The 12,748-nt window shown below is 45.5% G+C and overlaps 1 protein-coding gene across 3 annotated transcripts in view; it reads left to right on the forward strand.

Annotated features, from left to right (window-relative positions):
• The first annotated feature begins 572 nt into the window (after positions 1-572).
• Positions 573-12,748, forward strand: part of kcnq3 (potassium voltage-gated channel, KQT-like subfamily, member 3) — a 118,019-nt gene continuing 105,843 nt past the window's right edge. For 2 of the 3 annotated variants that reach the window (XR_014272846.1, XM_082514294.1), the window contains exons 1-2: positions 573-660; positions 2,434-2,881. Coding sequence is in view for 2 of the 3 variants with exons in the window: in XM_082514294.1 (XP_082370420.1) it covers positions 2,568-2,881 (314 nt within the window). In the remaining variant the exon portion in view is untranslated. The remainder of the gene's footprint in view (positions 661-2,433; positions 2,882-12,748) is intronic. The other variant, XM_082514295.1, reaches the window with a different exon arrangement.

Genomic DNA, 12,748 nt, shown 5'->3' on the forward strand with positions numbered 1-12,748 from the left:
CGTATCGAGGCTTGCTTCATTTATGGGAGGAGCTGAAAATGATGACGTCCGAAGCCTCGCTGCCCGGCTGTACCACGTGACTGGTTCATGAAGCGGTTCGAACTTTGCCGCAAATAATCATTTTCCATACTGCCAGCATAAATATACACAGTATACTGCCATCACTACAATATACATGTTTTACACACTCCTTTTGTTGTTGACATTTACAGGCTGTGTGCAAAATGCCACACTCTTCAAATTCATGCCAGCTATTATTTTTACGTCCAGTAGGTGTCCTACTAGAGCAAATGAAGCTTCATGAAGCTTCGCGTTGGGGTGAACCAATTGGATGAAAAGCTCCAGTGCTTCATGGGGCTTCATCTGCCCATCACTACTGACCAGGGACAAAAGGATGATTAGTTTCTAGTCGAGTAGTTGTGCACATCACTAGAAACTCAACATCACAACAGGAGAAAAGAAGGAAGACGGAGATGAGAGATAATGAGGGAAGAGGAAGTGGGCGGGACCTAAACACAGCTGAACGTTATTAAGATAAACACAACGCAGGCTGCCAAAATAACACAGGAAATAAGACAGCCTACCTAACACAGAGGAACAGAATGGAAACACAACAATGTCTAAGAACAGCAAACTAACAAATCAAAGATCACCTGAAATGTAAGAGCTGGATAATAAAACACCGGCTGTCTCACTTTTTTATGTTCTGTTCTTCCATTGTTGACATTTTTGTTGTACGCATAATGTTTCCCAGTGGTTCTTGTTTACATTTGTCTTAAAACCACTGAGTGTTTTCTCAGTGGGATCGCTTTGATGGAAAAGGGGCGAATTTGATCGGTCTTACCTCCCTCTGTGCTCTTTCTGCATTAGTTCATCAGCTTGTGGCTTTTAGCGTCTCTGTGAGATTGTTTTAGGTCTTTGTGGTTATTTGGCATCAGCAGGTTGTTTTTGCTTCACTTTGAAGACTTTTTAGTTTTCAAGGTTTAAACTGATTTGCTGTGTTTTTTGCTTCGGTGGTTAATTTGAATCTTTTTTTGTAGTTATTTTTGTCTCCTTGCGGATTTTTGTTTTCTATGGACTCGGTTTTGTGGGGTTTGTTGCTTCTCTCTGCTTGTTTTCTGCGTCCTTTCTTTCTTTTATCTGAGCTTTTTGACTTTCAAACAACAAATATTGGCAGGCAGAGCCTCTGACCCCTCCTGGCCTCTGCACTGAAACGCAGAAAACAACAGCTGACATGCTATCGCAGCCATACAGGAAAATTTAAAGACACTTCCTTCTGATTTTATTGAAATTTTACAAAAAGTCCAACTTTTAGAAAACGTAAACCCATCAAGCAAAGGTCAGTGGTGAGATTTGCGCTTTAAATGATGTTTCTAAAGAATCTGAAGTCCGCTCCGTGTGTCCGTTGTTTTTTAACCCTTTAAGGAGCGGAAGCTTCGTCTTTATGTAACTCTGTTTTTCTGTTTTGCCTCTGAAATAAAGAGCCCGTTTCCCTGCACATGCATGTGCACACAGGCGCGTGCACTTCTACATGACTGAGCGGATTGTCGTGTGCGCGTCTGCCTGCATCTACCTGTCTTTACAAGCAGAGCGCGTTTTCCTCCTGAATACGCGAAGGTGGACGCTTTCTTGAGCGCGTGCACGTATGCATGCCTGGATGTGTGAGTGCGCGCGCTCGGGGCGTTTGCGTTGCTGCTGCTGAAAGCCTCCCTCTCTCTCCCTCTCTCTCATCTTCCTCCCTGCTGCTTCTCCTCCGCTTCAGTTTCAGTATCGACCTCCTTCGCGCAGCATCTCTGCTCTTCATCCTCCGTCTCCATCCTCCTCCTCCTCCCCCTCTTCTTCCTCCTCCGCCTCAGCACCGCTTCCTCTGCAGGTGGATGGAGGCTGGGAGCCCCGGAGACAGAAGCCATGGCCGGGATGCGCTGCCGGTAGGGCTCGGTGGTGTTAGCGCTCTCTGATTGTGTGTGTGTGTGCGTGTGTGTGTGTGTGTGTGTGTGTGTGTGTGTGTGTGTGTGTGTGTGTGTGTGTGTCGCCAGGTCTTTGTCTATCCCGTGTGTGTGTGTTTATGGGGGAGTGCTGGCTCTTTGGGAAGTGGGCAATTGTTGCTCTATTTTACAGATTATTGATTGATGGGATCGCCCGGTGTGATCAGGTGTGTTTTCGCCTCGTGTCGCGTTACACGGAGACTGCGTTACACGGAGACTGTGTTCCCGGGAAAAGGAGCTGTTTTTGCGCATTAGTGGGTTTATATCCCACTCCGCGTCGGCCTCACCTCTCCGTGTGTTCTCGTGGTGATCAGCGCGTGCATGTTATGCGCGGTTTTTACGCACATTGTCCTCGCGCTGCTGTACCAGATGCCGATGCTCTCCTGTAGTAACGCTCCGTTTCTGTCTCCTCTCCCTCCATCACTCCTCCTTTCCTCCCGTTCTCCAGTCACACTGCTGAGCACCTCCCTTCGCGCCGGGGACCACATCCTTAAATGACCCGCGGCTGAGGAGAGGGGGGTGTCTCCGGATCCAGCGCCCGGATCATGGCATGCTGCCCACACCGGGCATCCAGCACTGACCATGGGGCTCCGGTCCAGGACCGTCGTTAGCGGCTCGGACGAGCAGAAGAAGCCCTCCGGCGCTCCGCCCGGGGACTTACTGGACCAAAGCACCACAGGAGCGGACAAGGATGGCGCCCTGCTGTTGGTGGCTCCGGGCCGGGATGACTACAAGCGGAGCTCCCAGGGCATCGGCATTGGGCTGCTGGCCAAGACCCCCCTGAACTACGCCCGGCCGGCCAAGAGGAATAACATCCGCAAGAGGAAGATCCAGAACCTGATCTACGACGCGCTGGAGAGGCCGAGAGGATGGGCGCTGCTCTACCACGCGTTCGTGTGAGTATCTGAATGATGAGAGAGGAGAGAGATCCTCTCCTCGGCTCTCCGTTCGCACTTTGTTTCAGCAGTTTTCAGGCCTTAATGAAGCTGGTGAGGCTGTAACTTAATATTGCTGCTGGAAATGAAAAGCTTCCTCTTGTATGTCACTGTAGCTGCTGGTTATGTAAGCGCTCAGCAGGCTTCAGCTGCTGGATCGTTTCTCTGGTGTGTGTGTGTGTGTGTGAGAGAGAGAGAGAGAGAGGGCGAGAGAGGTTTCACCTGTGCAGGTATTCTGTGTGGTGGATGGGTTTAAATGTGGATTCCAAACCTCTGAAACCACTTAAACCCACAAGAGTTACATAAGTGGAGCTCCAGCAGGTGGCTGATGGTGCTGAAGTGTGTTACCAAACTCTGAGCTCGCTGTGAGCGGGGGACTCGTTCAGTGATGGTCCGAGTGACCGTCAGCATCTTTGTTTCCCGTGCAGTGTTGGACTTTTCTGCTCAACTTACAATCACATAATCACGATTATTCAATTCAGTTTTAAAATTCAAATCACAATAAAACAGAAAAAAACTGCATAAATGAATAAATGAGACCAGAGTGAATGTGGACAAAAGTAAAGGAGCTCTTCTTTACTTTTCTTGAGCCCTGCTAATTTTAAAATTTTGATTTGTGATGGAAATATTTTTATTTATGTAAAAACACAAAAACCAGGCAGCAGGTGAGTCATAGTGCGTGCTGCTGAGCAGGTGTCTGTGCTGAAAAGACGGCCGACAGTCGGGCACGTCCGTGACCGATTCCTGTCCAGAGAAAAGATCCCAGCGTGCACAGAGGCCTCAGCATTAGGGATGGGTACCGGTATCGGTTCTGACATAAACGGTAGTAACCAGACCGAAAAGCAGCGCACATTTCGGTGCTTTTTTTAAAAGTATGGTTATTTATGTAAGGTGAACTAGCAAACATCGTAGTTACATGCGGCTGTCCTCTTGTTTGATGTCAGATACTCCCTTCACCCTGGCTTAAAAGGCTAAAATGACCAAAGAAAAAGTGGAAAACAGTTAAACATGAGAAGTTTTTGGACAAAGTTTGTGTTTTTCCCTTGTTTAAGCACTGCTTCCAGCCAAGAGTGATGCCATAAACCCCCTATAGCTGCAGAGAAGACTAACATTGTTATCTTTTTACAGAAAACAGTTAAACATGAGAAGTTTTAGGACAGTTTGTGTTTTCCATTGTTTAAGCACCGATTCGAGCACCGTTTAAGCACCGGCACCGTTTCAAAAGTACCGGTTTGGCACCGGTATCGGATAAAACCTAAACGATACCCATCCCTACTCAGCATCCTGCGGCTGACGGCTGCTTCTGAGGCGGCGGCTCGTTTGTTTAACCGTGATCTGAAGAACGACCAGAACACAAAAAAAATCACCTGTTTGTTTGAAGACATGGACACAGATTTCTTTTTCATAACAGTCAGATTTGAAGTTAATATCTTTCAGGAGGTACGCTTCACATCTGCAGCCAGATGTGCAGACTCTTCAGAGGGGATGTGTCACCGTGGCAACTAAGAAAACGTGAAAACCACTGTAAATCAACTGTCTCTGGGATCTTTCTCTAAACCTGAGCAACTAGTTTAATTTTCTAACCATAACCAACTGGTTTTATTGCCCAAACATAACCAAACCATTACTGTTAATGATGATTAATAGCGGATCAATCAATAACCTAAATCTGTCCCAGGGGGGAGTTGAATTGAGGTCTCTGGTGTGAGTGGCGAGATGATTCCCTCCACTGCTGAAGCCCTGAAGTGCAGATTCCCAGTTTTATATCCAGCGTGTCTTCAAAGACGTTGCTGTGGAGAGGCAGCAGGCAGCACCTGCATGAACTCTGTCCTGTTCTCGTCCTCCTGGTTTAAGAGGCGTCTTTGGTTTTAAAGCACTTCCTGTAGTTTTGAAATCACTCCGATGTGACGAATCTACTACATTAAAAAACATCCACATAGACCCTTTCATGTTATTCCTGCTGAGTCAATGTGACAAAGGCGTAACTTACCTGCTGCAGGTGTGGGGGTCAGAGGTCAGAGTTCTGTGTGACATCACGCTGATCAGGGAATAACCCGATTAAATGTGGACGCGCTGACTTGATCGCGTCCTGGATCGGACAGGTGTAAATGTGTTTCTGCATCTTGGGTCTGTCGCAAACATATTTTTGTGTTTTGAGGTCAAAAAGGTATTTTACCGTCATTTAGCTGCGATTGAAACCTGAAACATCGCCTCAAATCTTGTTTGGTCTGCAAAATTTCCAGAAAAACTGTTGGATCTCCTTCTTTTTGTCCTCCTGCACACGGTGTGAGGAATGCTGCTGACTGAGATCACAATAGTGCGTGATGGTCATTTAAACTCCAAACTCAAAGGCAACTCGGAAGACGAATTCCTGAATTTAATTTATGCCTAAAACTACATTAACAAGCTTGTGAAACGCGATGTTTGGGACGATGTTTATCACCAGCCTTGCAGTACTGCCTCTGTTTCACTTCACTGCAGGTTGTCTGCGTGGTCACGTCTTCAGGCTTTTATGTTGCCAGTTTTATATGATTACAGGTGTTTACTTTTCAAATTTGGATCACTTTGGGCGAAAAACGACCACCCTGCTTCCTAACCAGTAACAAAGTGATCTTTGTTGTGTTTCGATCACATGGCTGTGCTCATCCGGGTTAATCTCACCACTGTAATGGGAAAGCTGAAAGAAGGCTGGTGTAAGAGTCTTGCTTGCTCTTCATTCGTAAGTGCAGCTCTGTTTGAATCTCATTGTACTGCAGTCGGTACCTTCATAAGAAGGAATTTGTATTTTCAAAGCTGAGGTCTTAAACTCGTCTTTATGAGCCTGTGAAACATCAGAAAATGTGTTTTATTCATTGAACCGGATTAATAATCTGTTTACAGTCAAGAAGCAAACCGATGGTTTAGTTTGTTGTTAAATCCAATCAGCAGCAGACGACTGAGGCGGTTACTTTAGCTTTTCAGGTAAATGTTGCCACACTTGGACCTGCAGATGCTTCCTGGGAAATCTCCAGATTCCAGAACAGCAGGAAGCTTCTACATGAATAACCTAATGCTGAGTTGTGGCTGTTTTCAGGTTGCGTAACAGCGTCCACGAGCTGTAAAAAGGGCCTGTTGTTAGTTTGGGTGAAGGTTTCACCTCTGCAGTAAAAATCTGCCGGGCAGTAATGAATCCAGGCGAAGCTGACTGTAATAAATATTCTTTTTATTTTTGCTCCTTGTTTGGACACACTTCAGCTCTCGGGTCTCACGGATGCTGACAGAGCTGCCAGAACGACAGCGGATCGCAGCTCCAGGAAAACATCTTTTGTTTGTTCTCACAATTCACCGTTGTTCCAAACGAGAGCTTTTATTTAGCAGCCAGAGGTACAAACTCAACATCTGCAGCCACAAACAACAAGATAGCACCGGCTGGTTTCTTCTTCCTATTGTTTATTGGGCCAAGATTACCTGATGGATCAGTGAAGAAATGACTTTCTCTTATTTATTCTCGTAGCTGATGCGAATAAAAAAAATATTCTTCCAAATGTTAATATTTGGGGCTAAAATATTCACTAGAAGTCCAGGTTGCCCTAATTTAATAATATGAAACATTATTTTATTCCTGCTGACTTTCTATTACATATAATCTTTCGTTAAAAGATCTTAACCCTCTGGTGTGCTCAGACAGATGGTCCTGCCTGAGAGTCTGAACTCAGGGGGGAAACCTGTCCTCCTGACTCCAGTTTATTTTTGCTACTATGTGATAAAACAAGCCCAAGAGACTGACTCGTGGCGAATCTCGTGCTCCACGGGCAGGACGCGTGCTTTCTCAGCAACACGACATATGCATCTCCCAATATGGCCGCTCCATATGGGCGGCTGGTGTCAGAGCAGGAAGTGACGTGTGAAAAAGGAAAGAAGGGGAGCTCTGGTGTTGGGGGTGGTGTGACAGGAAGTGGCGAATACAGAAACGGTGGACTGAAACATGCGCGTCCAAACTGACACGTGACTTTACATAAATGTGAAGACTCATCAAAGGGGCAGTTTACTCCATTTAAATACACATAAAACTCTGTTTGACCATTTGAAATTTCAGGAGTTATAATAATCCAGGTGTTTTGGATTATTGTACAAAGTAAACAACAATCAGATGTCTCTCCAGTGACTCGGTCATCTTGCAGAGAGGCTCCGCCTCCTCCCTCCTGGTCCGTAGCTCCGGGGCCTCGGCGAGTTCAGCCTGCGGGCAGGTGAACCGTGTCCTCACCTGCTGCAGACGGTTGGATCAAAACACTCACTGCAAGCCTGAGATTTCCATGTGAAGTTACGTGTGTTGGAAACCAACACGTTGTCCTGCTGTCACAAACATGGACTACATCACCATGACGATAAAGCCACCAGTGAAAATGGCTCCCAGCAGCCTTTTCTTCCTTTAACCAGCTGCTTGAGGACATTCAGGAACCTTGAACGTTTGTAACTGTGGGACTGGCTCTGCATGTTGGAGTTGTTGATGTCTATAAGTTCAAATGAAGCTCATAAATTAGAAAGCGAGGAAACTTTGCCTGCAGCGAGTCGCAGATGAAGGAAAAATTGGTTTCAGTTCAGGTCGCCAGATCGATTTCGTTCGATTTCACGTGCTCTGTTTACCGTGTCGAACTTTGATGAAACAAAACTTGTTTTCATGTTTTTAATCAGCCGACTGATCCTTGACTCTGGTGGCCTTCAGCCCTGCTGACAGGCCGATGTCATGGAGGGTATCCAGAGTAACTGTGGTGAAACTAAACCAAAACTCTCTGTGTAACGAGATACCAATAGAACTACATTAGAATAGGATTCTGTTAGATATTCTGCTGTATTTGGGGGAAACTGTCTTCTTTCATCCAATCAACAGAAAAGGAAAAAAGGAATTTACCTGGCATGACATTAAAACCTAAATTTTATTCAGTGCTGGAAAAATGTCTCACTCACGTCATTTAAAAAACACGTAAACATGTTCTCTGTAACAGTCGGCCATTTTTGATGTTCACTGGTCTCTGTTGTTAGTTGATGTTGGGAATGTGGCAGCGTAATAGATGGCGTGTAAGACGGATTCAGCTTCTGAAAAAGGATCTGAAAAGTGAAGCTGATGAGTTAAATGCATTAAACCTGAGTGATGTTTAAAGGCCACCAGGGGGCGACAGCTCTGATTGCAGAAAGACTTGTGTTCCTGCAGAAGGTAAAACAGCCGTGAGCCCCTCTGTAAACACCTTCCTGAGGAGTTTATGGTCTTAATCCCTCATTTCGGGTCATATTTAGTCATTCTGGCTGGTTAGCCAATCAGCATGTGGCTTCATAATCAGCTTCTCCCCTCACTCATCATACCCGGACTTCCAAACGCTAAGATGGCAATTTTGAAACGCTCGTTTTTACAGACCGATAGGTGATGTCACTGCGGGTGCATCTATGGGGCGGATACGAATGGCGACGAGGCGACCAGCACAATCATTTAATGTGAATGTGTCACAGATGTCGACCAGCTGCTGGTTTAAAGCTCTGCTGCAGCTCACTGGGTGTTAAGTGTCTTGCTCAAGGGCACTTCAGCTGTTCGGGCTGACAGCAGGGGAAGCATTACTCACACACTTCACCCACAGATTCTGATGCATAGGCAACACTTCAACGTGACACATGTATGGGGAAGTGGGACGAGGATTAAAGAGCAGAAGCAGATGGATGGACTGCGATAAAGAAAGAGGGGAAAAACGCAGACACGAAGAGGAGGATCCGCTGTCGGAAAACCACAAAAACACTCAGAATTCTACCTGCTTGGGACGTTGCGTTTAGTCGTGTCCTGGAAAAACTTGTTGTGGCAGGTCTGTTAACAGAAAAACAAACATTTATTCATTCAGATTATTCATTTTTATGTGATACTGCAACACATTCAGGTTTAACACTTTATGCACGACTGTAGCCGTTGGTGTCTAATGTTGTTGTCTAAGCTTCGCTCATGTAAACACTGCAGTCTGACGTCACCACTCGATTACCTGCAGAACTTTCCAAGCTTGATGGAAAATGGTGCCTTTGTCCTTCCATGTAAAGAGTTTCCTGTCTCCTACAAACAGTCTGAGTAATGTTAACATGCAGAACCGTGCAAAGGTTTTAGACTCAGACCAACCCGAGAAGCATCAGGTTCTCCAAAATAACCAAGTCTGAAAACAAGTCAAAATAAAGATGGAAAATAATCTCAACCAAGTCTGGTACCTATTCCAAAACAAGTCCTTTAACCAAGACTGAGAATAAGACTAAAAAAGAAACTCTAAACAAGACCCAGCTAAGGTGGAGTCCAAGTATAAACAAGGTCTGAACTTAAGTTCAATTCAATTTTATTTATATAGCGCCAAATCACAACAAAAGTCGCCTCAAGGCGCTTCATAGATACAGAGAAAAACCCAACAATCTATGAGCAAGCACTTTGGCGACAGTGGGAAGGAAAAACTCCCTTTTAACAGGAAGAAACCTCCAGCAGAACCAGGCTCAGGGAGGGGCGGGGCCATCTGCTGCGACCGGTTGGGGTGAGAGAAGGAAGACAGGATAAAGACATGCTGTGGAAGAGAGACAGAGGTTAATAACAGATATGATTCAATGCAGAGAGGTCTGTTAACACATAGTGAGTGAGAAAGGTGACTGGAAAGGAAAAACTCAATGCATCATGGGAATCCCCCGGCAGCCTACATCTATTGCAGCATAACTAAGGGAGGATTCAGGGTCACCTGGTCCAGCCCTAACTATATGCTTTAGCAAAAAAGTTCAAAACAGGTCTAAGACAAGTTTGAAACCAATCTAAAATAATCTGGAAACAAAGTTTATCCTAAGTTTAATCCAAGGATGAAAGTAGTCTGAACCAAGGTTCAACTCAAGTTTAATCTAGTTTGAAAGTTTGAAAGCAGATTTGAAACATTTAAATCCAAAACATCTGAAACCAGTGTGAAATAAGTCTAAACTGAGCTTGAAACCAGACTTGAACCAGAACAAAGCCAGACGTGTGGCATGTTTGGGAGGAAGCTTCAAACCAGCTCAGCACTCTAACCTGTTTGTAGAGCACTGAGGAGAACTGGGGCAGTTGTCCGGACAAATATTGATCCGATTTCAGTTATTGATGAGTGAAGCTAATCGTGGCTCATCTCTTCTCTGGACTCAACTAAAGTTTAAATGCTGAACGTGACTCAGGTCCTTGTTTCTGCCTCTGGAGGCGACACTGTGAGCAAAGGTTGCAGTATCGGACCACAGCTACCATCACAGAGCTGAAGTGATGTAATACCCAAATTTTGGTTTCCATAACAACGCAGTGGAGAGAGTCAAATCAGATCCAGAGTGGAGGCTGCGAGCCCGGGCGAGCGAGCATGTGTGAAAGCAGAGAAAGAGAGCGAGGGAAACGCGAGATGTTTGACATCAGCAGTTTTGGTGGCAGGTCGGTGGTGATCTTTGGCCTCGGCCTGGCATCCAGACAAGCCTGACAAGAGGGCTCCGTCCCACAATGCACTGCTGTATGCATCTTTCTGTTTGATGCCATGCTCTCTCTCTCTCACTCTCTCTTCGCTTCTCCTGGATTTTGATGTTGTTTTCTTTTACTAGAAAAGCAACGACAGCAGCCGTGTCTGTGGGTGGAAATCATCTCCTTCAGATGAAAACCTTGTGCTGTCAGTGTTTGTGATTTTCATGCTTTCATATCGCTCGAAGGATCACACGCTGCTCTGCAGGTGGAGGCCATCTTGCAGCCCTCCTCCTCTAAACTCTGTCAAAACCGTGTAAATGAAACATCCTGAAACGAGCAGCTGATCCGACTGCTGCAGTTTAGACCAGGATGATGGACGCAAAGGATTTTTCACGTTAGGAGAACTTGTGGGCTGCTTTTCTGCTCCAGCTCATCCAAAACCATCTCGTCTGTGTTTCCGTCACCTGATGCTGAGCCGTTTCCCTGCTTTTCGGTCGAACAGCTCTCACAAAGCTGAAAACCACTCAGTGTCACATTAAACCCAGATGAGATGTTGTGTACTTGTGTTTCATCATTTTCTCATACGGATGTTTTCAAACTGACTCAAACCTGAAACTAGGCTCCGAATCAAGTCTGAACAAAGTTTAGAAAGAAGTTTGAACCCCGGGGAGCTTGAAAAACCTTTAATTTGAATAAAATACTATGTGACCTGAAAGGAATACACAGAGCTTAAAACGTAGATGGTTAAATGGACGATACATTCTCCAGCTCGGCTTTCTGATTTGTGTCAGACTGAAACAAAAGGAAGATGACGAGTTTCCAATTCCATCTTAATCTTCCCTGATTTTTGCTGAACGTGCAAAAAGCTATTTTTACCCTGGCAGGAAACTGCTGTGCATAATTATCTGAAACCTCAGCAAATTACTGTCTGAATCCAGGCTGAACGAGATTAATGTCACACTTTATTGGCACATTTGTCTCTCCCGGTGCAGCCGCCGTCCTCGGTCCTTCGTCAGAGTGAAACCTCATGTTTGAGTAAAGACATCCACAGGCAGAGATGTTTGAGTAGTTTTGTCACTGCACAATGAGTGAAACGTCCTTGTAGAGGGAATAAATGCATCACTTCTCATCATTTATCTTCTTAAAATGCTGTTGGTTGGGACCAGATCAGGTTTAATTAGTAGTGCTGTAGTTTTAGTGCTTTTATTTTGGTCGCAGATCAATTTCCTGTGCAGGAAAGCTGTGACCCGGGTAAGACTCGAAGGCCGATTAGAAAAATCTTCAGCAGAGCAAAATCAGCAAATTTCCGTCAATCTGCTCAACCAACAGGAGGTCGTAATGAAGTCCACAGTGTGTATTTACAGTAAACAGCAAGCGTGATTGGCTGTAAAGACGTCACATGACACGAGCTGCGTAAACACAGATGGAAGATTCATACCATCCGGCATACTTTTATTAATATTTATATAGATAAATTCAACCTGCTGGAAACACAGGAAGTTGCAAACTGCGAGAACAGACCAACACGCCACGAACAACTCGAACAAAAGACACGCCCTCGCTGTTAGCTTCCTCCATCCTGTGATACGGTGCACTGCTGCTGACGGGTGGTGTCGTTATCATAGCTTGGCCTGTTGTCACTGACCACATTTATTTGTGTATTTTCATGTTAATTCATTTGTCTTCAGTGAAGTATAACAGGACTGAATACTTGGCTGCCGGGTCCGTGGTGTCCGCGTCCACAACACGGTCAAATCCAGGCTTCAGGGAGCAGCTGAAAGTAGCCTGATGCATCAGTTTTTACAGTCGTGCTGGTTTCCTCCTCTCAGTGTGAGTGCACCTCCCTTTACTGCTCCTCACATGAGTCTGGGTGGAGCTATCAAGAAGTAGATGAAGGTGGTGGAGTAAATGCTGCAGTTCCTGCAGTAAAAGCTTCCATTAGAGGGCGACAGAGAGCAACAGTTTGCAGACACTCAGAGAAAAGCTGTTGTTGTGGCTAACATGCATGGTGACGTAAACCAGCGGTCCCCAACCCCCGGGCCTCGTACCGGTCCGTGAGTCGTTTGGTACCGGGCCGCCAGAGTTGAGGCTCAGGTGTGAAATGTATGGTTTTCAGGGTTTTTATCGGTTTTCAGCGTTATTTTGTTATCGTTTTTATCGTTTACTCTGTTTTCCTGGGTCTTTTCACGTGTGTTATGAATAAATCTTCTTTTTTTCGGTACCAGTACTAGTTTTATTTTGTTGTATTTATCCGCGACACCTTAAAGGCCGGTCCGTGAAAATATTGTCGGGCATAAACCGGTCCGTGGCGCAAAAAAGGTTGGGGACCGCTGACGTAAACGACACATCCTACATCTGATCAGCCGATACGACCGAAATCTGAT

The sequence above is a fragment of the Aulonocara stuartgranti genome (genome assembly GCF_965226115.1).
Source record: "Aulonocara stuartgranti genome assembly, chromosome: 18".
Taxonomy (NCBI): Eukaryota; Metazoa; Chordata; class Actinopteri; order Cichliformes; family Cichlidae; genus Aulonocara; species Aulonocara stuartgranti.